General features: G+C 48.9%; 1 protein-coding gene across 1 annotated transcript in view; it reads right to left on the bottom strand.

Annotated features, from left to right (window-relative positions):
* Window positions 1-892: 892 nt before the first annotated feature.
* Window positions 893-27,147, bottom strand: part of EXOC3L4 (exocyst complex component 3 like 4) — a 46,944-nt gene continuing 20,689 nt past the window's right edge. Inside the window, exons 7-11 of the mRNA XM_029069554.2 lie at window positions 19,293-19,407; window positions 11,540-11,659; window positions 7,120-7,272; window positions 5,486-5,607; window positions 893-1,737 (exon numbers count right to left, since the gene is read on the bottom strand). Coding sequence (XP_028925387.1) covers window positions 1,395-1,737; window positions 5,486-5,607; window positions 7,120-7,272; window positions 11,540-11,659; window positions 19,293-19,407 — 853 coding nt within the window. The 3' untranslated portion in view covers window positions 893-1,394. The remainder of the gene's footprint in view (window positions 1,738-5,485; window positions 5,608-7,119; window positions 7,273-11,539; window positions 11,660-19,292; window positions 19,408-27,147) is intronic.

Raw genomic sequence — 27,147 nt, 5'->3', positions numbered from 1 at the left:
CCTCCTGACCTGTGATCTATCCACTCACCCGCTAAAAACTCCCCGTGGCGACAAAATTAGCCACAAGAGTCAGGTCCTATTCAAAGGGATATGTGTGTTTGGGGTTTTGGCCCTCACCCTAACTGCTAGAAACAGCTAACTGTCCTAAAGGAAGGAAGTGGGGAGCAGGAGGGAAGACAGGGGTGGAGAAGGGGATTCCTGGATAATCTCCACCCAGGATCATCAGGCTCTGGAAAACCAGATATTGGTTCCATGGTTCAGCTGGTGCTGGTGTTCAGTTCTCTTCCCCCATGGGTTACAGGCCACAGGATACACTAATTTATTAGTAGGCAGAATCTCTTGTGAAAAGATTATTGGCTCCAAGAAGGCTCACAGATGGGATGGAGTTCTCAGAGAACCAGGTGGAGGGAAATGGAACTTTCTGCTGACCAGCAGAATGGAATTCTCAATCAAATAGGGGCAGATTCAGCGAAAAACAGGGAGAAGGAGGAACCTGCTTCTTTATTGACCTTTTCGTCACCTGTCTACCCCAGTGCCTCTCCCAGCCTGGCCTCAATCCAGGAGTTGGTGATACCTGGCAGGGAGTGATGCTATCAATGCCCATTTACTTGTTTTGTCTTGTTGTCTGTCTCCCCCTTCTAGACTGTGAACCTGTTTTTGGGTAGTGATTGTCTCTATCTGTTGCCAAATTGTACTTTCCAAGTGCTTAGTACAGTGCTGTGCATACAATAAGCACTCAATAAATATGACTGAATGAATGAATGAGTGGAGGGAGGAAGGGAGTTAAAGGACCAGGAAGGAGAAGGATGAGAGCCATTTTAAGCTTGTGGGTAGGGAACATGATACACTGTCCTCTCCCAAGCACTTATTTCAGTGCTCTGCACATGGTAAATGTTTAATAATTATGATTTATTGATTGATTGACAGCTCCCTGCTATTATCCCTTTCCATTGCCTACAGTTCCCTGTACTCACTGCAATCCCTAGGGGTTGGGGGAGTTTAGACCAGTGGATAGCAGGGACAGTGCATCTCAGCCAGGATCCCAAAGTGTCTAGGACAGGGCCCTGCTTCCTCCAGTTCCCATCACCCAAAGAGCTTAGAATCACTGGTTGGATTCTCAAGAGCCTTTGATGTGGAGGAGGAGGGGCTGCTCTGAGTTCTGTGCCTGGGGGGGACACAGGACTCAGGATTACCTGCCTCTCTCCCAATCCCCACACACCCACTGACTATGCCCAGGGTGGGGCAGGGAATTCACAGGGATGGTGCAGGCCCTTACTGGCTCCAGAGAAACCCTGAAGCTGAAGGAAAAGGGACTGATGGCAGGGACAGTGGAGGGGAAGGTGCCTCAAGGATGGGGGGTGAGGAGGGCCTCTAATCTCACAATCTTGGGGGACTTAGCACCCCGGGACTTCCCTCCCAAGCCCTTCTGCGGCCCCCGGGCTCGTGTCCTCTGACGATTCAGCCTTAGTCCAGGACCGGAAGGATACCGGCAGGCACAGACACTCCTGGGCCCGCGGCTGGGCACCTTGGCACCTTGGAGGCCTGTGCATGCTGTTTCTGAAGGAGCCCATGAAGGAGGGGATCTTGATCTCTGCAAACAGTGTCCGGTCCTGGGGCTCGGCCTCTCTTGTGGCAGCCTGGGAGGCCCTCAGCAGCCTCTCAGCGTGCTGCAGGATCTCCTGCTTTCGTCTCAGCCCCAGCTTCCTGAGAGAGAGGATGGCGACCAGATGCTCCCTCCTGTGGAGACGACACATCAGACACAGGGATTAACCTGGTTAGCTTCCTCCCGACTCCCCAGCTTTCCAGTTTGCCCAGCAGGAGCTGGGAAGGAGGCTGTGGGGCGAATCAGAGCTTGGGAAGCGAAGTGATATCCCAGGATCCACCCTGAGACCGCACCCGGTAGACACCTCCATGTGGTACCCTGTCATGCTGGGCCGGGCTGGCTCCTGAGACTATTCATTCTTTCACTCATTTGTTCATTCATTCAATTGTATTTATTAAGCCCTTACTGTATGCAGAGCACTGTACTAAGCACTTGGGAGAGTACAATATAATAATAACCAGACACACGTGCATATTTGTATATACTATTTATTACTCTATTTTGTTCATGATTTGTATATATCTATGATTGTATTTATCTTGATGATATTGACACCAGACTATTTGTTCTGTTTTGTTGTCTGTCTCCCCAGTTTAGGCTGTGAATCCATTGTTGGGCAGGGATTGTCTCTATCTGTTGCCGAATTGTACATTCCAAGCATTTAGTACAGTGCTCTGTTCATAGTAAGCACTCAATAAATACATTGTAATGAATGAATGAACATTCCCTGCTGACAGTGAGCTTACAGTCTAGAGGGGCTAGGGATGAGGAGTTGAGGGCCAGCGTCAGGGGGAACTGTGATTGGATTCCCCCTCCCGCCACCCAGGAGGTGGGAGAAGGGACGATGGGGGGGATTTCCACAGATTCTCCTCCAGGAAGGTTTCCTGCTTTAGAAAGAATCCATTTCCCCTTTCTCCTCCCCCCGCCACCCCCCATGCACCTTCCGCTCCCACTCCTCCTCCTCCTCCTCCCAATTGCCCAGGGCTCAACCCCTGCTCCCAGAAAGCCATCCCTGCCAGCCTAGGCCCAGTGTGCTGAGATGAACTAAAATGGAACAGCTGCCCTGGGTTTCAGGATGCCATTACACGGGGAAAGGGACAGTAGGCAGGAGACCACCCCCCCACCAGATACAGTCCGAAAGGCCCAACCCAGGCCCTGCCAGACGCCCCTTAGAAGCAGAGCCTTGGGCTGGGTACTAAGCAGGGGGGACAGAGGGAGGAGGAGAAGACACCATCCCTGCTGTCAATCCAATGCGGGGAAGACAAGAAAAGCTCACACACACAAACACACACACAAATGCTGCTGAGATGCAGCATGACCTTGTAGAAAGAGTGTGAGTCTGGGAGTCAGAGGACCTGGGTTCTAATTCTGGCTCTGCCGCTTCCCTGATGTAAGACCTTGGACAAACCATTCAACCTCTCTGTACCTCAGTTCCCTCATCTATAAAAATGGGGATAAAATACCTGTTCACCCTGTTTCTTAGAATTTGAGGCCCCCATGGGACAAGGACTGTGTCCGATCTGCTTACATTGTATGTACCGCAGAGATTAGTACAGTTCTTCACACAGAGTAAGCACTTAAATACCACAATTCCAGGTTTCACATATGCAAACAGAAAGCCAGACCAGTTCCTTATACCTAGCCTCCTCTCCACCCCTGACAGAAACACACATAATGGGCCAGAGGACCCCAGAGACACTGACTCAGAGGAGGTCCTCCCCAGAGGGAATGAGCCAAGGTGACTTTGTCTCCTTCTCGAGGGGGCCGGAGGACTGGGGGGATCTAGGAGGAGTTGTCCCATTGTCTGATGGTCTCCAGGCTGCCGAAAGGAGCTGGCCATCTGGATCCCCTTTGAATTCCATTCAATGCTCTCCTCTTTCCTCTTCCACCTCCTTACCTTTCCCGATAACACTCATGTCCCATCAGGGCTCAGGACCACCTCTAAAAATGACCCGTGGAGTCAAAGCGCAAAAGTCCTCTCAGCAAAAAGGAGCCCATAGTTCCCATCCCTCCCCACTTGCATCTGGCCTGAACCCCCATCTTCGCCCAGGGTGGCCCTTTGTTTTTCCTGCTCCTGGGTGTCCCGGTCCTGCTCTGGCTGAGGGGCAGTCGGGGGCGGGCTTGCCGGACCACACACCCCTGCTGGGGATCCAGGTGGCCGGGAGGATATGGTCCTGGAGGATGCAGTCTCAGCTCCACTTCATCTGGCAGGGACCCGGTGGGGTTGGAAGTCAGAGCCGTGGCAATGGGATGGTTTCCGGGTTCAGGGGTGGGGCCTGGACAAGCCTTTCCCATGACCTCAGATGACAGAGCCACCCAAGCCAGGGAAGATTTAGGAGTTTCCTGAAGACTGCTGGATTTAGCTTCAATCTTATAAACTGCCCTTTCATAATAAGCTGTTCTTAGTTATAGAGGATGTATTGAGCGCCACACATCGGGTTTCATTTTCAGCCATCTCTCATTGCCTCCTGCCACCTGGGAAAGAATTCCCTGCATCCCCTGCAGCCAGCCCTTCCGTTCTCACTGCTAGTGGTCTGGGGGGCTTTGTAAGCCCCCGGTTCCCTAAGAGTCCAGTGGCCTCTCCCCACTCTGGCCCTGGTTCCCTCCTCCATGGGGAAGGGTGGGGATGGCTCTCTTTACAGAGGGAAAATCTGAATCTCAGCAAAACTAGTGACTCACTCCCAGTCACACAATGGCCCAGTGGCGGAGCAGGGGCTGGGATTCAGATCGCCTGACTCCCGGGCTGCTGCTCAGGCCGCGAGGACAAGTGGCTTTGGGAAGGGTCAGGGAGTAGGGGGGTGGAGGGGAGTTGGGTAGTTGAGTGGAGGTTGATGGAAGGTGGGAGGTCGTGGTTTGGAGACCAAGATGTGGCAGGAGAAGGCCAGTCCAGAAAGGGACCCCAGTTTCCCTGCTCTGGTTCTCTATCTCTGCAGGGGATCCTTCTCAGCTCCTGGCATCCAGAGAAACTGGAGCAAAATTCTGCTCTCCTTCAGCTCCCAGGTCAATAGGATCTTGGGAAAGATCAACCGGCCTAGCTCCCCACAGTGAAATTGTCTCAGAAAGGCAATTTGTTTCTTTGTTTACAAACCAATTGCATCCTCAGGAAGTTCTAACCACATGCCAAACTCCTGTCTATTGCTCTACGATGAAACTGACCAGTCACATCCATTTTTCATGTTTACACCCCTTCCCGTTCAAGTTGTAAGCTCCTTGAGGGCAAGGAACAGACCACTTAAGCATACTTAACTTCCCAAGCATCTAGTGCAGGGTACAATACTGAGTAGGTGCTCAATAAATGCCGTGGCTACTCCTACTCCTCTACACGAGTCTCTATCGGTTGCCGAATTGTACATTCCAAGCGCTTAGTACAGTGCTCTGCGCAGAGTAAGAGCTCAATAAATACTACCGAATGAATGAGTGCTTACCCACAGCCTTTTGGCTGCCAAACTTCACATGCACACCCACCCACCACACATGCAAACACCTGAAAGTACACGCCCCCTCCCTCACTCCCACTCCCCCCACAACACACACATACCCCTATGCACATGTGATTAGAGTCTGTTCCCTTAATTTTTTTATGGTGTTTGTTAAGTGTTTACTATGTGCCAGGCACTGTACTAAGCGCTGGGGTAGATACAAGCTAATCAGCGGGGACACACTCCATGTCCCACATGGAGCTCACTGTCTTAATCCCCATTTTACAGATGACTTAACTGAGGCACAGAGAAGTTATGTGACTTACTCAAAGTCACGCAACAGACAAATGACAGAGTCAGGAATAGAACCCAGGTCCTTCTGAGTCCCAGGCCCTTGTTCTATCCACTAGGTCATGCTGTTTCTAAATCCAAGTCCCCTTCCAAAGGCTCTGCAGTTGCCCACCTGACATCCGGATAATTTCCAACCAGCTTTTCGATGTGTTTCTTAATGTTGTCTTTCTGTTTCTCCCCAAGGATGTCTGAGAGGCATGGGATGGCCGAGTCAATCCAGCTGGCGTCGGAGCCCTGGAGGCAAGAGGGCCCATCAGAATCCTGCCATTTGGGTGAGGGGGAGATGAGGGCCCCAATTCCTGGAACCCTGAAAGTGCTCACAATAACTTTTAGGCGGTGAGGAGGCTGGGCCAGCCTTAGGAAACAGATGGAACAGATTTTGCCTGGTGCAGTATGTTGGGATGCTAGGCAACTGGGGTTTACATTTGGTCAAGTGGAATAAACTGGTCCCCTGCCCACTTAGAGTCACACCCAAGCTCCACCCTCTCAGAGCTCCACTCTTGGGGGTTCCATATATGCCCCACCCTCTCGCAGCTCCACCCCTTTTGGTCCCCACCCCTTGTCCAAGATCAAGGACGGGCAGTCCTGCTTTCCTCTCTAGGGCATTACCCTCTCCTGGACCTGGTGCTGTGGGCACTAGCTGGAGCAGAGGCCAGCCCGCTTCCTGCCCCGAGCCTCAGGCCTTGCTTCAGGGGTCCCTGAAGACTCACAAATGCCCAACTCTGAGCTGGTTTGCTATGGTCGTGCAGAGCTACTTTTCCCCAGACACCATGCCATGCCCATGTTTGTCTTCGCCGTGTACCCAAACTACAGAGAAACTGCAGGAAGGCTTGTAATTACCCAACCCACCCGTGACCTGGCAAGCCCCAGCCATTAAATGTCATATCGATGCTGGCTGTCAGCAAACCCTCTCCAGGCCTTCCTGTTGCTCTGTCTCCCTCCTGCCTCTGCCAAGTCTCCCTTTTCTGTCCTTCCATCTCTCCCCCTTTAGGTGTCTCTGCCTGTCTCTCCCATTGGCCTGTCTGTCTGTCTGTCTCTTGCCCCTCTGATTTTCTGCCTAACTTTATCTGTCCCTATCTGGGTACCTATTTCTAGTCCTCTTTCTCTGCCTGACTCTCACCTCTCTTTAGTCAACTGGCCAAATGGTTTTGAGGGTAGTCCCCTCTCTCCCGCTCTCCTCCTCTTTACCAACCTAGCTTCCTTCTCTCCAAGACCCCAGTGCAACACCATATTCATCAACTAGGGGGGAGTACTAATTCAACCCCTGCAGTGTGAATCAATCAGTGATATTTATTGAGCGCTTACTATGTGAAGAGCATTTTATTAAGCACTTAGGGGAGTACAATACAACAGAATTAGCAAACAGGTTCCCTGCAGAACTCCAGGATCCGGCCCAGGCCCAAGAAACATTTTAGGTCCCTGAGTGACAACCCATTCCCAGCCCTTCCGATCAGCCCCATCTCTGGCAGGAGCACCAGGATGCTTGGAAGATCTAGACTGTAGACTGTAAGCTCACTGTGGGCAGGAAATGTGTCTGTCAAATTGTTTATATTGTACTCGCCCAAGCGCTTAGTACAGTACTCTGCACACAGTAAGAGCTCAGTACTTTTGATTGACTAACTGAATAGTGAGCTCGTTGCCCTCTTGGACCCCCATCTTCATATTTTGGGAAGGAACATCTTACTTCTCTGATGCTACCTCCAAGCTTCCCAGGTGTTCTCATGGGTTTGACCATCTTGGACTCACCAGGCCTTCGAAGGTGGCACGGATGGCTTGGGATTCCTGACTCATTTTGACTGCAGTGTCCAACCGGTCACTCCCGCTCATCCTCTTCTTTGGATTTAGTATCTGCTCAATGTACTTTCTCACCACACACCTGTGGACATCTTTCAGGCTCTCCTGAAGGGAAGACAGGTCAGTTCTACTAGCCCACCAGCGGCTCCATCTGTGAAGTTTCTCTTTACAGCCCTTCTTCTCATAACCTCTTCTTTTAGTGTTCAAAAGAGTCGAGGCAATGTTGTATAAAGAGACCTTAATCTAGGAATTACCCATGACTCATCACTCTCCTTCGGCTCCCATATTCAGTCACTAATCACGTCGAGTTTATCTCCTCAACATCTCCACAATTCACTCCTTTTCCTCCACTCAAACAGCTCCACACTGGTTCAAGCATTTGTAATATTCCATCTCAACTACTGGATCAGCTCCCTGCCTCCAGCCTCTCCTCGCTCCAGTCCATACTTCACTCTGCTGCCCGGATCATTTTTCTAAAAAATATTTATTTGCACATATCCCCAGTCGTCAAATACTTCTAATGGTTACCCATCCATCTCCTTATCAAGCAGAAATTCCTCCTCACCATTGATTTTAAAGCACCCAAAGCTCTCCCTGCTATGTATCCTTGCTCTTCTCTCACTACAACCTAGCTCACGCTTCTTTTTAAGGTATATATTAAGTGTTTACCATTTGCTAGGCACAGTACTAAGCTCAGGGGTAGATATAAACTAATCAGATTGGACAAGGTCCATGCCCCACATGCGGCCTCACAGTCTTAATCCCCATTTTACAGATGAGATTACTGAGGCCCAGAGAAGTTAAGTGACTTGCCTCAGGTCAACCAGCACTTATACTTGGTTTCTTCCCTTACCTGTATTTTATTTTGGTGTCTGATTCCCTCACCAGACTGTAAGGTCCTTCAGGACAGGGATTGTATTTACTTACTTTATTGTACTTTCTCAAGTGCTTAGTACAGGGCTCCATTTATTCTTATCGTTGCCCTTCTCCCGCTGAAGACCGTATGCTCATTATGGGCAGGGAACATGTCTGCTAATACTGTTGTAGTGTTCTCTCTGAAGCGCTTAGTACAGTGCTCTGCCTTTATTCAATCGTATTTATTGAGCACTTACTGTGTGCAAAGCACTATATTAAGTGCTTGGGAGAGTACAATATAACAATAAAGTGACACATTCCCTGCCCAGAATGAGTTAACGGCCTCTGCATATTGTAAATGCTCAATAAATATGATTTATTGATTGCTCTGTACACAGTAAGCCCTCAGTAAATACTACTGATTGACTGATTGATTGATTGAGTCATCCCACCTTGGATAATCAAGGATTGGATGTATAAAGTTTTGGGGAGAGTTGTGGAGGGGGTTGCAGAGAGGAATCCAAATGTCACTAGGTTCCCCCACGAGGTCCAGCTACTGCAGAAAAGACAGTGCCTGGATGTGTCTCTCTCCCTCCCTCCCTCCCTCCTTCCCACTTCTACCCTGTCCTTTCATTCATTTATTTATTCAATGATATTTATTGAGCGCTTACTATTTACCAAGCACTGTACTAAGAACTTGGGAGAGTACAGTATAAGAAAAAACCAGCAAATTCCCTGCCCACAATGAGTTTACAGTCCAGAGGGGGAGACAGACATTACTATACATGAATCAATCAATCAGTCAATAAATCAATTACATAAGTGTCGGGCTGGGAGGGGGCGATGAATGAAGGGAACAAGTCAGGGAGATGAAGAAGGGAGTGGGAGAAGAGGAGAGAAGGGATTAGTCAGGGAAGGCTTCTTGGAGGAGATGTGCCTTCAGTCAGGCTTTGAAGTAGAGGAGAGGAATTGTCTGCCTTACTGAGGAGGGAGGGCATTCCAGGTCAGAGGCAGGATGTGGGCGAGAGGTTGGCGACGAGATAGATGAGATCGAGGTGCAGCGAGAAGGTTATCATTAGAGGAGAGAAGTGTGTGGGCTGGGTTGTAGTAGGAGAGTAGTGAGGTGAGGTAGAAGGGTTCAAGGTGATTGACTGATTTAAAGACCATGGTGAGGAGTTTTTCTTTGATGCAGAGATGGAGGGGCAACCACTGGAGTTTCTTGAAGAGTGAGGAAAGACGGTCTGAGTGTTTTCGAAGGAAAACGATCCGAACGGCAGAGTGGAGTAGGGACTGGAGTGGGGAGAGACAGCAGGCAGAGAGGTCAGCAAGGAGGTTGATACAGTATTCAAGCTGGGATGGGATAAGTGCTTTTTTTAAAGTGGTAGAAGTTTGGCTGGAGAGGAAGGGGTGGATTTTAGAGATGTTGTGAAGGTAGAACTGACAGGATTTAGTGATGGATTGACTACGTGGATTGAATGAGAGAGAGGAGTCAAGAATAACGCCAAGGTTCCGGGCTTGTGAGACAGGAAGGATGGTGGTGCCGTCCTGTCCTCCGGCTAGAGGAGCGGCCGGATGCCTGCTCCATAATTATCCCGCTGGTTCCTTCAGAGGCTACTCTGGGATTAAAGGCTCGGTGCTCACCTTTTCCATATCCGTGGGCACTCCGTGGGTGAGAATGATGATGGGTTCCGGAGATGTACTGGACCCAGCTTGGGCCTGAGGAGCCTAGGTGCTTATGCCTCTGACACATGAGCTACTTTTGCTCCGGCAGTGAGACGATGAGGAGGAGTCTGTGGGAACCCCACCGCCTATAATTTGTCTTTCATGAGACCCCTTTCCCAACCACTGAAGGGGCTGGGGGAGCTTCCTGAGAGAGGCTTTATTTTAGGGAGATTTTACAACAGTGGGTTGAGACCTCTTTTTTTAAAATATAGTATTGTTAAGCAATTATTATGTGCCAGGGACTGTTCTAAACGCTGGGGTAGATACTGGGGTTGGACACGGTCCCTGACCCACATGGGGCTCACAGTCTTAATCCCCATTTTACAGGTGAGGTAACTGAGGCACAGAGGAATCAAGTCAGTTGCACAGAGTTGCACAGCAGACAAGTGGTGGAGCCAGGACGAGAACTCAGGTCCTCTGACTTCCAGGCCTGGGTTCTATCCTTTAGGCCATGCTGCTTCTTTTTCATGACATGCTTTCTTTTCACGACAAGGTAAGGAGGCAAACCCTGGGAAGCAAACTGGACCCATGTGCTCTGTGGGGAGAGCCATGTCCAACATTTACTTGTGTCCACCCCAGCACTTAGTACAGTGCCTGGCACATAGTAAGCGCTTAACAAATGTCACAATTAATATTGTCCTTATTATTAATTATGATTATAATCATGATAATAATTATGGAAATAGGGATATTTGTTAAGTGCTTACTACGTGCTAAACTCTGTACTAACCACTGGGGTAGATATAACATAATCAGGTCAGACACAGTCCCTGTCCCCCATGGGGCTCACAGCTTAAGTAGGATGGAGAACAGGAGTTTGATCCTCATTTTACAGGAGAGAAGCATCGTGGCTTAGTGGAAAGAGTCTGGCCCTGGGAGTCATAAGGACCTGGGTTCTAATTGCAGCTCTGCCACTTGTCTGCTGTGTGACCTTGGGCAAATTACTTAATTCTCTGTGCCTCAGTTACCTCATCAGTAAAATGGGGATTAAGACTCTGAGACCCATGTGGGACATGGACTGACTATCTTATAACTACCCCAGTGCTTAGTAGAGTCGTCTGACATATTAGTAATGGGGATTACATCTTACTCTCTCCTACGTAGACTTGTGAGCCCTGAGTGGGAGAGGTACTGTGTCCAACCTGACACATTTAACACATTTTACAGATGAGGTAACTGAGGCACAGAGAAGTTAAGTGGCTTAAGTTAAGTAGATACTGGCGCTTAGAACAGCACTTGACACATAGTAAACACTTAATTATAATAATAACAAGGTATTTATTAAGCGCTTACTATGTGCCAGGCACTGTAAAATGCCATAAAACAAACAAGCAGGCACTAAACAAACACCTTAAAACAAAAACGATGAGGAAACTGAGGCAAAAAGAAGGTTAGTGACTCGTCTGAGGTCACACAACAGGCACGTGTCAGTGCTGAGTAGAAGCAGCGTGGCTAAATGAAAAGAGCCCAGTCTTGGGGGTCAGAGGATGTGGGTTCTAATCCCACCTCCGCCACTTGTCTGCTATGTGGATTTGGGCAAGTCACTTAACTTCTCTGTGCCTCAGTTACCTCATCTGTAAAATGTGGATTAAGACTGTGAGGCCCAAGTGGGACAACTCGATTACCTTGTATCTACCCCAGTGCTTACAACAGTGCTTGACACATAGTAAGCACTTAACGAGCACCATTACAAAAAAAACCAAAAAACAACCCAGGACCTCTGATCCTCAGGCCCTCCATCTTTCCAGTAGGCCACACTGCCTGGGGGACGGCACCTACTGCAACAGAAACCCACCTTCTTAAGAGGCTGGCTCAGGTGCTTCAAGTGTTTGTCAAACTTCACGACCTTCTCCATGATGGGCTCCAGCGTGTCTGAGGAGATCCAGGCCTTGGTGATCACGTTCTTGAACAGGGGCTGCGGGACAGCACGGCAGAGGAGTCAGGCAGGCAGGGGGCTAAACCAGGTCAGACCTCAATAGCAGGGACCCCGACTGGGGTTGAACGTAAGTGTGTGAGATGGGGAGGTGGGGGGCGGGAAGGAGTGGGAAGGAAGGAGCTGTAGAGTCTTTCATCACCCAAACCCCTTGACTGAAGCCAATAATAATAATAATGATGGCATTTGTTAAGCCCTTACTATGTGCCAAGCACTGTTCTAAGCACTGGAAGAGATACAAGGTAATTAGGTTGTCCCACGTGGGGCTCACCGTCTTAATCCCCATTTCACAGATGAGGCAACTGAGGCACAGAGAGGTTAAGTGAGTTGCCCAGAGTCACACAGCTGACAAGTGGCAAAGCCGGGATTAGAACCCACAACCTCTGACACCTAAGCCCATGCCCTTTCCACTGAGCCACACTGCTTCTTGTCTCACAGGCCTGATTGGGCTGCCTGCTTGATGCAGTGACAGGGGGAGGTGGCAGCTGCAGAAGTCTGATGGGGAAGATGGGGCACCGGAGCATATGCATGTACACACACGCTCACCATTCACCCACATGTACACATTCACCCATATATACACGAGCACATACACATATGTACCCCACATATACAAGTACCTACACACACACACACACATATACCCAGCCTCGAGTGCCATGGGGAGGGACAGAGGGAAGAGGCAGTCTGATGCGCACAAAAATACTCAAACAGAAAATCATAGCCGTTCCAAACAAAGGCACAACCTGCTCACCCCACACGGTAAAGATGGAGCATAAGAGGGCACGAGGCCTCTCCTCCTCTGGCATCTTACTGTCTCCTCTCACCCTCCTTCTCACTAGAGTTAATGTTTCCCCCAAGCCCTATGACGGTGACACAGAAAGGAATGAACATGTACAGACAGAGACTCAGAAACGTCTCATTTGTCCCGCCACCTGATTTTCCTACAGCCTGCTGCCTGGTTTTCCTTTAATCCTGTCGCTTGATTGATTTCAGGGCCCCAGTGAGTGGCCGGACCTGTGGAGATGGAGATATTTCCCACACTGTGCTGGGGTCTTCCTCTGACACACGGGGTTGGCACATGTCATAACAAGCTTGGCTTATCTGCTTCCTCTCTTAGATTTCATTTCCCCTAAACAAAAGTCCTGTACTCCCTGAGTCCATCGGAACCAAAGAAGAGAGAAGGCAGAGCGTGAAGCCCAAAGTCTGAGATTTGGGACAGACTGGTGCCAAGCCTCTCCACCCTGGCAGTTCTCCTGGGACTGTTTTACCTGGGCTTCTCCTCCTCCTCTTCCTCCTTCCCCTTTCCCTGTTCATTAACTTCCCTCTCCAGGGAGTGACTAGACGGAGGTCAAACTCAAAACAGTCACTTTGGTGAGAGTGGTGGGTGGAACGTGCTGAGTTAAAAGGAGGCTTGGGGGTTATCTGGGGGTTTTAAGACCTTGCCAAGACAGGGAACTGAGATCCATCCAGATTATGTCACAGTGAACAATGCTGGGAGGAAGGGAATAAGAATGAACTTAAACTCAACTCTTCCCCATGGTGAGGGTACCCTCCCCCACCTCCATCCCTCGGCAACCCACTGCAGGCCGGGTAAATTCCCATCATGAGAAACAGGGTGGTCTAGTGGAAAAAAACACGGGCCTGAGGGTCAGAGGATCTGTATTCTAATCCCAGCTCTGCTATTTGTCTTCTGTGTGACCTTGGGCCAGTCATTAACTTTTCCGTGCCTCGGTTTCCACAACTGTAAAATTGGGATAAAATACCTCTTCTCCCTCCTATTTATTCTGTGATCCTCATATGGGACCTGATTATCCTGCATCTATCCCAGCGCTTAGTACAGGGCTTGGCATATAGCAAGCACATAGCAAATACCACCATTATCATTATTATCATGCTGGGTCAATGGATGGAAGATCCAAGGTTCAAGTGGAGCATCTGGAGGTTGGGAATGTCCTATGTGATATCACAAGGGGGAGGAAGGATTGGGAAAGTCCAGTGAGTCCCCTTTTAAGGAAGTGCCGTAATGGTATTTATTGAGCGCTTACACTGTGTCAAGCACTGTTTTACTAACTGGAGTTGAAACCAGTTAATCAGGTGGGACAGAGTCCCCTGTCCAAGTGGGACAGGGACAACAGGCATTGAATCCCCAAATTACAGCTGAGGAGACTGAGGTACAGAGAAGTGAAGTGACTTGCTGAAGGTCACACCACAGGCAAGCAGCAGAGCCAGGATTAGAACCCACATCCTCTGGTTCCCAACCCCGTGCTTTAACCACTAGGCCACACTGCCTCCCTCAACGCCATTGGTCGAACGTACTCTGTAGGACTCAGGCAAGTGTCTGCCTGCCTCTAAGAAGTCTGGCCCAGCTCCTTTCCCACTCAGTTTCCAGCCCACCACTTCCCAGGGGTTGTCTGGTTTTACAGAGGGTGGTCCAATTTTTAGCTGGCCTGTCCCCTACCTAGTAGCGGTGGTAATAGGGATTATTAAGCCCTGAGTGCACAGCACTGTGCTAAGCACTGGAAGAGAGAACACAGGGGAGAATTGGATACAATCCCTGTCTCTTGAGGGGTTCACAATCTATAAATATAGATGAGGTGGGGGTAGGCTGGAAACGGCAGTGAAATAAAAATAATAACAATAATAATGATAGTATTTGTTAAGTGCTTACTATGTGCCAAACACTGTTCTAATCAGGTTGTCCTATGTGGGGCTCAGTCTTAATCCCCATTTTACAGATGAGCTAAGTGAGGCACAGAGAAGTGCAGTGACTTGCTCAGGGTCATATAGCAGACACATGGCAGAGCCGGGATTAGAACCCCTGACCTCTGACTCCCAAGCCCATGCTCTTTCCACTAAGCCACGCTGAAACAATAAAACATTAAAACAGCATAAGGGATGGGGATACATTTTGAATACACAAATTAAAAGCAAAAAAGTCAGTAGGAAGTGACACAGAATGCCACTATCTTTTAGGACTGTCCTCTTGCTCCACGTGGGACAACCTGATGACCTTGTATCTCCCCCAGTGCTTAGAACAGTGCTTGGCACATAGTAAGTGCTTAACAAATACCAACATTATTATTATTATTTTATATTTTGAGGTCCATGGAGGCCAGGGGCCATGACTAATTCCACCCATATATTCTTTCCCAGCTCTTAGTACAGTGCTTTGCACACTCAGCACTAAATGAATACTACTATCGCTACTACTAGAAGCAGTGTGGCCTAATGGAAAGGGCACAGACCTGGGAGTCAGAAGGATGTGGGTTCTAATCCTGACTCCTCCACTTGTCTGCTGTGTGACTTTTGGGAAGGACACTTCACTTCTCTGGGCCTCAGTTACGTCACCTATAAAATGGGGATTAAGGCTGTGAGCCCTGTGTGGGACAGGGACTATGTACAGCTCGATTATCTTGGATCTTCCCCTGCACTTAGAATAGTGCCTGACACATAGTAAGTGCTTAACAAATACTGTTATTATTATTATTATTATCATTATTACCTTCTTGGGCAGTGTTGGTGGGTTCACTTTGGTCCTGCAGGCGGGATGGAATCAATCAATAGATAAATGGTATTTATTGAGTGCTTACTATAATAATAATACTAAGAATAATTTTGGTATTTGTTGAGTGCTTACTATGTGCCGAGCTCTGTTCTAAGCACTGGGTAGATACAAGGTAATTAGGTTGTCCCACGTGGGGCTCCCAGTCTTCATTCCCATTTTCCAGATGAGGTAACTGAGGCCCAGAGAAGTGAAGTGACTTGCCCAAAGTCACACAGCTGATAAGTGGCAGAGCCGGGATTAGAACTGAGGCGCAGAGAAGTGAAGTGACTTGCCCAAAGTCACACAGCTGATGAGTGGCAGAGCTGGGATTAGAACCCACGGCCTCTGACTCCCAAGCCTGTGCTCTTTCCACTGAGCCATGCTGCTACTATGTGCAGAGCGCTGTTCTAAGGGCTTGGTGGAAGTTTGGGGTTTCTTTAGGATAGCGCCTGGGTACTCCTCAGCAATTTATTGACCAACCTACCAACTAACCAGTTTAGTGACTTGGTTTCCAATGGACCCTTTTATCTCTTTACCCCATTGCTACCGTGATGGCAAACATCTTGCATGGCTGCAATCCTTTCTCCATTCCAGCAGCAGCAGTAATAGTCATGAGATTTACTGAGCACCTCCTGAGAGCAATAGTCTGTACTAAGCACTTGAAAAATAATGAAAATAATGACATTACTTAAGTGTTTACTATGTGCCAAACGGCAGAGCAGATATTGAATATAACTGTTGGTATCTAATGCCGATGTCATTTGCCTAGCTCAACACCACAATGCCGATGCTAATTGCCTCGCTTGGCTAGAAGGGAAGAATCGTGTTCTCTGGCGGGATCGGATTGGCCCAAAGTCACACAGCAGTCGCAGAGCAGAGCTGGGATTAGAACCCAGATCCCCTGACTCCTGGAGCCCATTCTCTTTCCAGCCGGCCACACTTTATCCATACATTATTTATTAATACATTCCCTCTCTCTCTCTTGCTTTATACCGCATCAGCCCAGGTGCCTGGGAAGTCTGCTTCATCTTGGGGGACACGTGGCCAAGGGAGGGGCACAAAACCCATCTGAGAAATGTGACCTTCCAGCTTATTCAATTATTTATTCAATCGTATTTATTAAACACTTAGTACAGGGAACTGTACTAAGCACTTAGGAAAGTACAATACAACAATAAACGGTGATATTCCCTGCCCACAAGGAGCTCACAGGCTAGGGCTTAGTGGATGGCGCATGGGCCTGGGAGTCAGAAGGACCTGGGTTCTAATCCCAGCTCTGCCACATGTCTGCTGGGTGACCTTGGGCAAATCATTTAAAGTCTCTGGGCCTCAGTTCCTTCATCTGGAAAATGGGGATTAAGAATAACAGCCCCATGTGGGACAGGGACGGTGTCCAACCTGATTAATTTATATCTACCTCAGTGCTTAGAACAGAGCTTGGCATATAGTAAGCGCTTAACAGATACCATCATTCTTACTCTTAATTATTATTACAGAGCAGGGGAAGATGGTGCTCATGGAGACACCTTGAACCGGGAAATTTTCCCAAGGGAATCTTGGGGGCTGGGGCTGGGGTACGCTCCGTTCTGCCAGGGGTTTCCCTGGCATTGATGAAGAGGTAAACTTCCTGCAAGTACAACTTCCTGGTCCAATCACAGCAGGAGGTCCTGGGGCCCCGGAGGAAATTACTGAGCAGAAACAGAGGGAGCAGACCCCTTGTAAGTGATCCTGGCCAGTGTGCAGGTCTCTAACAGGGACTGGACCCAACCCTATTTACTTGTATCCACCCCGGCACTTAGTACAGTGCCTGGCATGTAGTTAAGCATGTAATAAATACCATAATAATAGTAATAATTATTATTATTAAAGCCATTCCCCTTTGTCCCCCACCCTGGAGAGCATTTTTTTTTGTAATGGTATTTGTTAAGAGTTTACTATGTGCCAGGTACTGTACTAAGCACTTGATTAGATACAAGCTAATCAGGTCAGACACAATCTCTGTCCCAAATGGTACTTACAGTTTTTGTTCACATTTTACAGACGAGGTACCTGAGGCATGGAGAAATTAAGTGACTTGCCCAAGGTCATTCAGCAGACGAGTGGCATAGCTGGGATTAGAACCCAGGTCCTCTGATTCCCAGGCCTGTACTCTTTCCACTATGCCATGATGTTTTCACTAGAGTCCTGCCTACCCCATGTCTGCCAACTCACAGCAATTACCTGTCTGCCAACTCACAGCAATTACCACGGGTCAGGCCAGGTAATAATCATGAATAATAATTATGGTATTTGTTTAGTGCTTACTATGTGCCAGGCAAGAGCTGGGGTAGATACAAGTTAATCGGGTTGGACACAGTCCCTTTTAGAGACCTGCCCTCTGCCCACGATCACTTACAAGGGGTTTGCTTCTTCTGCTCCTGCTCAGTGGGGCTCACACTCTTAATCCCCAATTTACAGATGAGGAAACTGAGGCACAGAGAAGTGAAGTGACTTGCCCAAGGTCACACAGCAGGTGAGTGGCAGAGCTGGGATTAGAAACCAGGTCTTTCTGACTCCCGGGCCCATGCTCTATCCACTAGGCCTTGCTGCTTCTCTAATGATGCTACTGATGCCTGTTTACTTGTTTTGATGTTTCTCTTCCCCCTTCTAGACTGTGAGCCCATTGTGGGCAGGGATTGTCTCTATTTGTTGCGGAATTGTACCTCCCAAGTGCTTAGTACAGTGCTCTGCACACAGTAACCATACAATAAATATGATTGAATGAATGAATGAATAATCATTAATAATAATCATGAATAATAATTGTGGTATCTACTAAGCACTTGCTCTGAGCTAAGCACCTTATTAAGCACTGAGGTAGAGTCAAGACAATTAGATCAGACACAGTTCCTGTCCCACATGGGGTTCACACTCTATGGGGGAGGGAAGACAGATATTTCATTCTCATTTTATAGATGAGGAAACTGAGGCACAGTGTTCAGTGACTTGCCCGAGGACACCCAGAAGACAAGTGGTGGAGGCAGGATTAGAACACAAGTCTACTCACTCCCAGGGCCTTGGCCTTGCTCTTTTCATGCTGCTTCACTGTGGGCAGGATATGTGTCTATTGACTGTTATATTGTACTCTCCCAAGTGTTAAGTACGGTGCTCTATAAAATAAATAGGATTGACAGACTGAATGACTGTAGGTATCACAGGTCTCCATGGTGGCGGGGGCAAGACCAACATACCCCTTCCAGGAGACGCATAAGAGGTCACCTCTGTATCTCTGCCAGTGTGGTGGGGGCTGGGGATATGGTGGAAGTGGAGGTAAGGCAGGGCAGGATTCGGGAAGGAAGTGGAGAAGGTGGAGGTAGGGCGGGGCAACTTCAGGGCGAGACCTGGCCCGGTCCTGGCCATGGCATACCTGGCTACGCAGGTGGAGGCAGAATCTTCCAGGTTCTGTGAGAGACCTGACACATCTCAGTGGAAAGAGCATGGGCCTGGGAGTCAGAGGTCATGGGTTCGAACCCCGGCTCTGTCACTTGTCAGCTATGTGACTGTGGGCAAGTCACTTCACTTCTCTGGGCCTCATTTACCTCATCTGTAAAATGGGGATTAAGACTGTGAGCCTCACATGGGACAATCTGATTACCCTGTATCTACCCCAGCGCTTAGAACAGTGCTCTGCACATAGTAAGTGCTTAACAAATACCAACATTATTACTATTATTATTATGTCTGGTCCCCACACTCTGATGCCACCTCTGGCCTGGCACACAGCTCTGCTATCCTCTAGACTGTAAGCTCGTTGTGGGCAGAGAATGTGTCCACCGACTCTGCCCTCTAGACTGTAACCTTGTTGTGGGTAGAGAACATGTCCACCAACTCTGCCCTCTAGACTGTAAGCTTGTTGTGAACAGGAAATGGTTCCATGATAGTGTTATATTGTATTCTCCCAAGTGCTTAGAGCACTGCTCTGCACTCAGTAAGCACTCCATAAATATGATTGATTGATTGATTGATTGATTGCTGTGGCAACCGCGCTTCAGGCCGGCAGCCAAGGGGCCGTGGGGCTCCCCTTCTTACCTGAATCTCCAGCTCCAGGTGAGTCATCAAGTGCTTCCTGAAATGTCCCATAACCTCCGCCTGGGCCTGGGCCACCTCCTCAAAACTGACCTGGAACCTGGTGGGCAAACTGGTCCTGGGGAGAGAGCAGCTATCAATCAATCAAACAATCAAGCAATCAAGCAATCAATTGTATTTATTGAGAGCTTACTGTGGGCAGAGCACTTTACTCAATGTTTAGGAGAGTACAATACAACAGAGTTGGTAGACATGTTCTCTGCCCAAAGTGAACTTACAGTTTAGAGGGGGAGGCAGACATTTATGAAAATAAATAAATTAGGGATAAGCAAGTAAGTGCTGTGGGGATGAGGGAGGGGTGAATAAAGGGTGCACATACAAGTGGAAGGGTGACGCAGAAGGGAGTGGAAGAAGAAGAAATGAGGGCTTAGGCAGGGAAGGCCTCTTGGAGGAGATGGGCCTTCAATAAGCCTTTGAAGATGGGGAGAAAAATCGTTAGTTGGCTATGAAGAGGGAGGATGTTCCAGGCCAGAAGCAGGTCATAGGTGAGAGGTTAACGGAAACTCGAGGTACATTGAGGAGGTTGGCACTAGAGGAACATCAGGTGGCCATGGGTTGGGGATGAGGACCAAGAGTGAGTGTCGGGGGCAAGAATCAGGGGTGAGGCTCAGAAGGAGAGGGCCAGGGATGAGGGCTGGGGGGTGAGGTTCAGGGGGTGACAGCCAGGGATGAAGGTCAGAGGGTCGGGGGCAAGAGTCAGGTGGTGAGTGTCAGGGGGCAATAGTAGGAGATGAGGGCCAGAGATGAGGGCTAGGAGCCAGGGTCAGGGGTGAGAACTGGGAGGGAGGGCTCGGGACAAGGCTCAGGAGCAAGGGCCGGGGGTGAGGGTTTGGGGGATCAGTTTCAGGAGTGAGGGCCAAGGGATAGGGTTAGAGGGCAAAGACCAGAGACAAGAGTTACAGGTAGTAATAGTAATAATTCATTCATTCATTTATTCAATCGTATTTATTGAGCACTTACTGTGTGCAGAGCACTGTACTAAGTGCTTGGAAAGAACAATTTGGCAACAGATAGAGACAATCCCTACCCAACAACAGGCTCACAGTCTAGAAGGGGGAGACAAACAACAAAACAAAACAAGTAGACAGGCATCTATACCAACAAAATAGATTAAAAAGAACCATAGATAAATGCGCATCATTAATAAAATAAATAGAACAATAAATATGTACAAATATATACAAGTGCTATGGGGAAGGGAAGGGGGTAGAGCAGAAGGAGTTGGAGCAATGGGGAGGGGAGGAGGGGCAGAGGAAAAGGGAGGGCTCAGTCTGGGAAGGCCTCCTGGAGGAGGGGAGCTCTCAGTAGGGCTTTGAAGGGGGGAAGAGAGCTAGTTTGGCAGATGTGAGGAGGAAGGGCATTCCAGGACAGTGGTAGGGCGTAGGCCAGAGGTTGACGGCAGGATAGGCGTGAACGGGGGACAGTGAGGAGGTGAGCGGCAGAGGAGTGGAGTGTACAGGCTGGGCTGTAGGAGGAGAGAAGGGAGGCGATGTAGGAGGGGGCAAGGTGATGGAGAGCTTTGAAGCCAAGAGAGAGGAGTTTTTGCTTCCAATGAAGGTTAGTAGGCAACCACTGGAGATTTTTGAGGACGGGAGTGACATGCCCAGAGCGTTTCTGCAGGAAGATAAACCAGGCAGCAGAGTGAAGCATAGACTGAAGTGGGGAGAGACAGGAAGAAGGGAGATCAGAGAGGAGCATGACACAATAATCCAGTCGGGATATTATGAGAGCTTGTACCAGCAAGGTAAAAGTTTGGATGGAGAGGAAAGGGCGGATCTTGGTGACGTTGTGAAGGTGAGACCGGCAGGTTTTGGGGATGGATTGGATGTGTGGGGTGAATGAGAGAGCAGAGTCAAGGGTGACATCGAGGTTGTGGGTCTGTGAGATGGGAAGGATAATAATAATAATAATGTTGGTATTTGTTAAGCGCTTACTATGTGCCGAACACTGTTCTAAGCGCTGGGGTAGACACAAGGGCATCAGGTTGTCCCACGTGGGGCTCACAGTCTTAATCCCCATTTTACAGATGAGGTAACTGAGGCACCGAGAAGTTAAGTGACTTGCCCAAAGTCACACAGCTGACAAGTGGCAGAGCCAGGATTTGAACCCATGACCTCTGACTCCAAAGCCCGTGGTCTTTCCCCTGAGCCACGCTGCTTCTCTATGGTAGTGCGGTCCACACTGATAGGAAAGTCAGGGAGAGGAGGGTTTGGGAGGGAAGATAAGGAGCTCAGTCTTGGACATGTTGAGTTTAGGTTTTAGATTTTAGTCCAGGTGGAGATGTCCTGAAGACAGGAGGAGCCTGGAGGGAGGGAGAGAGAACAAGGGAGGAGATGTAGATTTGGGTGTCATCTGTGTAGAGATGATAGGTGAAACCGTGGGAGCGAATCAGTTCCCCAAGGGAGTGAGTATAGATGGAGAACAGAAGGGCACCAAGAACTGACCTTTGAGAAACCCCTACAGTTAGGGGATGGGAGGGGGTGAGGGAGCCCTCGAAGGAGACCGAGAATGAACGGCCAGAAAGATAAGAGGAGAACCAGGAGAGGATGGAGTCTGTGAAGCCGAGGTTGGATAATGTGCTGAGGAGGAGGGGATGGTCAACAGTGTCAAAGGCAGAGGAGAGGTTGAGGAGGATTAGGATAGAGTAGGAGTCATTAAAGTACTTGTTAAGTGCTTACTATATGCCAAGCATTGCTCTAAGCTCTGGAGTAGATACAAGCTAATCAGGTTGGACACGGTCCCTGTCCCACACGGGGCTCACACTCTTAATCCCCATTTTACAGATGAGGGAACTGAGGCCTAGAGAAGTTAAGTGAGGGCCCGGGGCAAGGTTAGGGATTCTGGTACACGTGTGAGGAGTGTTATGCCAGAACAGAGACCCACCGGAAATTCCCCCTTTCCTCCCACTATTCTCTTTCCCATTGTCAGAAATGATTCCCCAGCAAACATCTCAAAAGAACAAACATGAGAAGGAGGAGGAGGAGGAGCTGTAGCTCAGCTCCTAGTACAGAAGCCTCTGCACGTCTGGCTTAATCCTCTTAATTCTTCCTTGCAAGACAGGAATGAGAGGGAATTTGTTCAGGAAAGGAAGAGAACACCACTGGAAATTTCTGCCACAATCACCAACGCCTGGCAACATGCCTAGGACTTCAGTCTCTTTTTCTGCTTCCTGAATTGCACAAGTCCAATTTGAAGGTGAATGTGAGAGACTTTCACTCAGCAGGGGCGAACTTTGTTTCTTATCAGGAAGTCTCCAGGCTTCTAAAATGGGCACTAAAGAGTCACAAGGACACTTATTCAATGAGAGAAATGGGGGGTGGAGGGGAGAAGGGCTCTCGTTAGCGATGCTTGTGAGGTGTTCAGCTGCTGCTGGGAGATTTTGTGGATACATCACCAGGCTGGGGGTCAGGAGCCCACGGTTCTAACCCCGGTTCTCATTTTGTGCTGTGAATTATTGGGCAGATCTTCCTCTGTAAAATGGGCAGATTAATCGCTGCCTCTCCCTTCCTCACAGAATGGGGTGAGGAAAAAAGGAGAGTCAAATCGAAGGGTTGTGAAGCTCTTCAGAAGGAAAGGGCCATGGTATCATGTTGATGAGATTCGTGTGGCATCTGGGGGCAGGTGAGGAAAGGTGAAGGAGGAATAGCGAAGCCAGGAGGAATCTGGGATCTCATCTGCAGGAAGAGCGGGTGTCCGCCTTCAGTTCTGACGGGGCCCGGGGCCAGGGCCTTGTCTGCGGAATCACTCTACTGCAGCCACCAGTCTAGAGCCCGATGGAATAGAGGTGGTAGTCAAAGATGATCCCTCCAAATTCTGCAGGAATAAGTAGGCCCCATGGCCCTGGTTCTATGGATGTGAGAGTGGGGGAAGATTTCTGGGCCTTGTTGTATGGAACTTTGAGGATGCTCTGTAAGTGCTATCCATCTCCTACTGCACATGCTGTTAAACCCAAAACCAGAACTTCAGGTACTACCAGCATCACTCCATACCCCCTGGAGTGGAGAATAATAATAATCGTAGTATTTGTTAAGCACTTACTTTGTGCCAGGCACTGTGGTGGGTATAAGCAAATCAGGTTGGACCCAGTCCTTGTCCCACTTGGGGCTCACAGTCTTAATCCCCATTTTATTCAACCGTATTTACTGAGCGCTTAAGTGTGGGCAAAGCCCTTGACTAAAACCACTGTACTCATCTGTACCTACAGATGAGAGAATGAGGCACAGAGAAGTTAAGTGACCTACCCAAGATCACACGGCAGACAAGTGGTGGAGTGGGGATTAGAACCCAGGTTAATAATAATAATAATGTTGGTATTTGTTAAGCGCTTACTATTTTCTGAGCACTGTTCTAAGTGCTGGAATAGATACAGGGTCATCAGGTTGTCCCACGTGGGGCTCACAGACTTAATCCCCATTTTACAGATGAGGTATCTGAGGCACCGAGAAGTTAAGTGATTTGCCCAAAGTCACACAGATGACGAGTGGCGGAGCGGGGATTGGAACCCACGACCTCTGACTCCCAAGTCCAGACTCTTTCTACTAAGCCACGTTGCTTCTCTACTGACTCACAGGGCTGTGCTCTATCTACTAGACCATACTGCTTCTCTCCATGACCTGAAACAACCAACCTTGTTGTTCCCATGGGATTGATGAGCAGGAAGCCCTGGGAGAGGGTGATGTGTTCACTGTGAAGCAACAGATCCACTGGGAGAGAGAGGGCCAGGACTCTTCAGCCTTGAGAGACACAGGTTGAGAAGGGACGAGGTTGGAATTGACAGAACAGAATAGGATGCAGCAGAACGTGAAACTGTTGATCCCCAAATGCCCTTCACTACATCAGGAGAAGCAGCATGGCATAAGTGGATAGAGCTCAGGAGTCGGAAAGTCATGGGCTGTAATCCTGGCTCTGCCACCTGTCTGCTCTGTGGCCTTGGGCAAGTCACTTTACTTATCTGGGCCTCAGTTCCCTCATCTGTAAAATGGGGATTAAGACCATGAGCCCCATGTGGGACAGGGCCTTTGTCCAACCTTATTTCCTTGTATCCACTCCAACACTTAGTACAGTGCCTGGCACAGGGACTGTGTCTGACCATTTTTTAAAATGTTATTTGTTAAGTACGATGTGCCAGGAACTGTTCTAAGCACTGGGGTAGATAAAGTTAATCAGGTCAGACATAGTACCCTGTCCCGCATGGGACTCACAGTTTTAATCCCCATTTTAAAAATGAGGTAACTGTGAGCCCATTGTGGGGTAGGGATTGTCTCTGTTGCCGAATTGTACTTTCCAAGCACTTAGTACAGTGCTCTGCACAGACTAAGTGCTCAAAAATACGATTGAATGAGTAAACTTGCATCTACCACAGTGCTTAGAATAATGCTTGACAGATAAGTGCTGAACAAATGTAACAACAACAATAATGATGATGATGATAAAATTATAATATATGGTCCATGCTGGAATCATGCAGGAAGTCAGGAATGGAGGGGGCAAAATTAAGAGGGTTGGAAGGTCCATCCCTAACCGTGAAGGAGGGTGTCTAGGAGGACAACTAGAGGTTACTTCACTTTTCTGCACCTCAGTTACCTCAAATGTAAAATGGGGATTGAGACTGTGAGCCCCACATGGGACCGGGACTGTGTCCAATCCAATTTGTTTGTATCCACCCTAGTGCTTAGTACAGTGGCTGGCACATAGTAAGTGCTTAACAAATACCACAACAATAATAATATATTGGTCCTCCAAGCATCCAGTCTCTGTTAGAGACAGAGTCCTGGGCTGATGTGCTTATGAATTCGTGGATTCCTGGTAATGCTCTGACACCCTGAGGTCACCCTCGATAATGCAATGAGAAAATAGAAGTGGCCACCAGATGTAACCCAGTCAGCCCTGCTTGCAGTCCCTACCAAGCTGAGTCCCAGGATCACAGCATCTCTGTTGGGCCTGGGCTCAAGGGAGACCCTTTAAAGGGATTTGGCCTCCAGGGACAGGACCGGGCCTCAGCATACACAGGCAATCAATCAATCATTCAATCAATCATCATCTGTCCTGGGATCTGGCCTCCAGGGACAGGGCCAGGCCTCAGCATGCACAGGCAATCAATCAATCATCAACTGTCCTGGGCTTCTGGGCACGGAGGCAAGAGGGGCATTTGTGCCCAGCTCAGCCCCCCCATTCTACCCTTTCATTTGGTCAGTCACACCTGGGCTGGTCTCATCTAGGGGTCACCCAGGCCTGACCCAAAAGAAGAGAAGGAACGTGGCCTAGTGGATAAAGCACGGGCCTGGGAGTCAGAAGGACCTGGTTTCCAATCCCTGCTTCACCACTTGTCAGCTGGGTGGCCTTGGGCAGATCACTTCATTTCTCATTCCCTCATCTGTAAAATGGGGATTAAGACTGTGAGCCCCAAGTGGAACCTGGACTGTATACAACCTGATTAGCTGTAAATACCCCAGCAGTTAGTACAGTGCCTGGCACATAGTAAGCACTTAATAAATATCATTAAAAAAAAAAGAAATGCCCAGCCCCAACATTCCAAATAGATCCAGAAGCCACACCACTTATCGCAACCTTGTAGCAGGGATGGTGTGGGGTAGGGGATGGGGCTGCGACCTATGCTCCATAGCCCAGACCTTCTCAGACCTTGTTAGTGGAAGACGCCACAAATATGGGTCAAAGCTCCATCCCTGCCTGGTTCCAGCATCCGGCCTCTAACCCTCAGGGTTGCCCCTGTAGAAAGTGGACACCCCTCCCTGAACCCCTGTCCTCACGGGCCCACTGTTAACAGGCTCAAAGAGCCATGGAGAGAGATTTCTCTTCTGTCATCGGATGAGCTCAAAGTTCAAATGGGCTTCTGACCGCTCTCTGTTCACAGCTCTAGGCCTTCATCTTTAAGGGGCTGGAGAACCGAGGGAGGGAACGGGGTTGGTGGGGAGGGGGTTGACCCCAGAAATGGTGGTGGGAAAAGGGATTCTAGGGAATTGAGGTTCCCCTGACCCATGCCTCCTGGTTCATGTGGAGCAAATGTGTGGATCTCCATATATCTGGAATTCCTCTTTTTCCCCTTTCCTAAGCTTCCCCGCCTGCAAATGACACCTCACCAAACCCTTTGTTGTTGCCTATATTTTGTACATTGGAAATGAAAATCTCACTCAGCAATCCACTCATGCTGGATCCATGCAACAGGAGAGTGGTAGGCCACCTCTCTTTCTACATATCCTTCCACTGGGCCGACCGAAAATGGTGCCCTGGAGAATCTGAGCACTCCTGCTCCTGGCTCTCTGGCTGGTTTGGTTCAGAGTGTGAGTCTGCATTTTTTCCACTTTCCTCCTTCCCTGCCTACAAAATGAACTCTGCCTGTCTGGGACAGTACATGACCACAAGAATACATCGCTCAGAAAGGATGGTGTCACTTACATCTTATGGACCTCCAGGAGTGGAGTGAGTGGAGTGAGTGAGTCAGTCAATTTTATTTATTCAACACTTACTGTGTGCAGAGCATTGTACTAAGTGTTTGGGAGAGTACAATAGAACAATATAACAGAAACATTCCCTGTTGCTACCCCAGTCCTAACAGAGTCTGTGGGGAAGCAGCCCGGGTTTGGGAGTCAGAGGAAGCGGGTTCTAATCCTTGCTCTGCCACTTGTCAGCTGTGTGACTTTGGGCAAGTCACTTAACTTCTCTGTGCTTCAGTGATCTCATCTGTAAAATGGGGATTAAGACTGTGAGCCCCACATGGGACCACCTGATTACCTTGCATCTACCCCAGGGCTTAGAACAGTGCTTGGCACATAGTAAGCGC

The sequence above is a fragment of the Ornithorhynchus anatinus genome, chromosome 1, assembly GCF_004115215.2.
Source record: "Ornithorhynchus anatinus isolate Pmale09 chromosome 1, mOrnAna1.pri.v4, whole genome shotgun sequence".
NCBI lineage: Eukaryota > Metazoa > Chordata > Mammalia > Monotremata > Ornithorhynchidae > Ornithorhynchus > Ornithorhynchus anatinus.
This window is presented reverse-complemented; position numbering and strand designations above follow the sequence as displayed.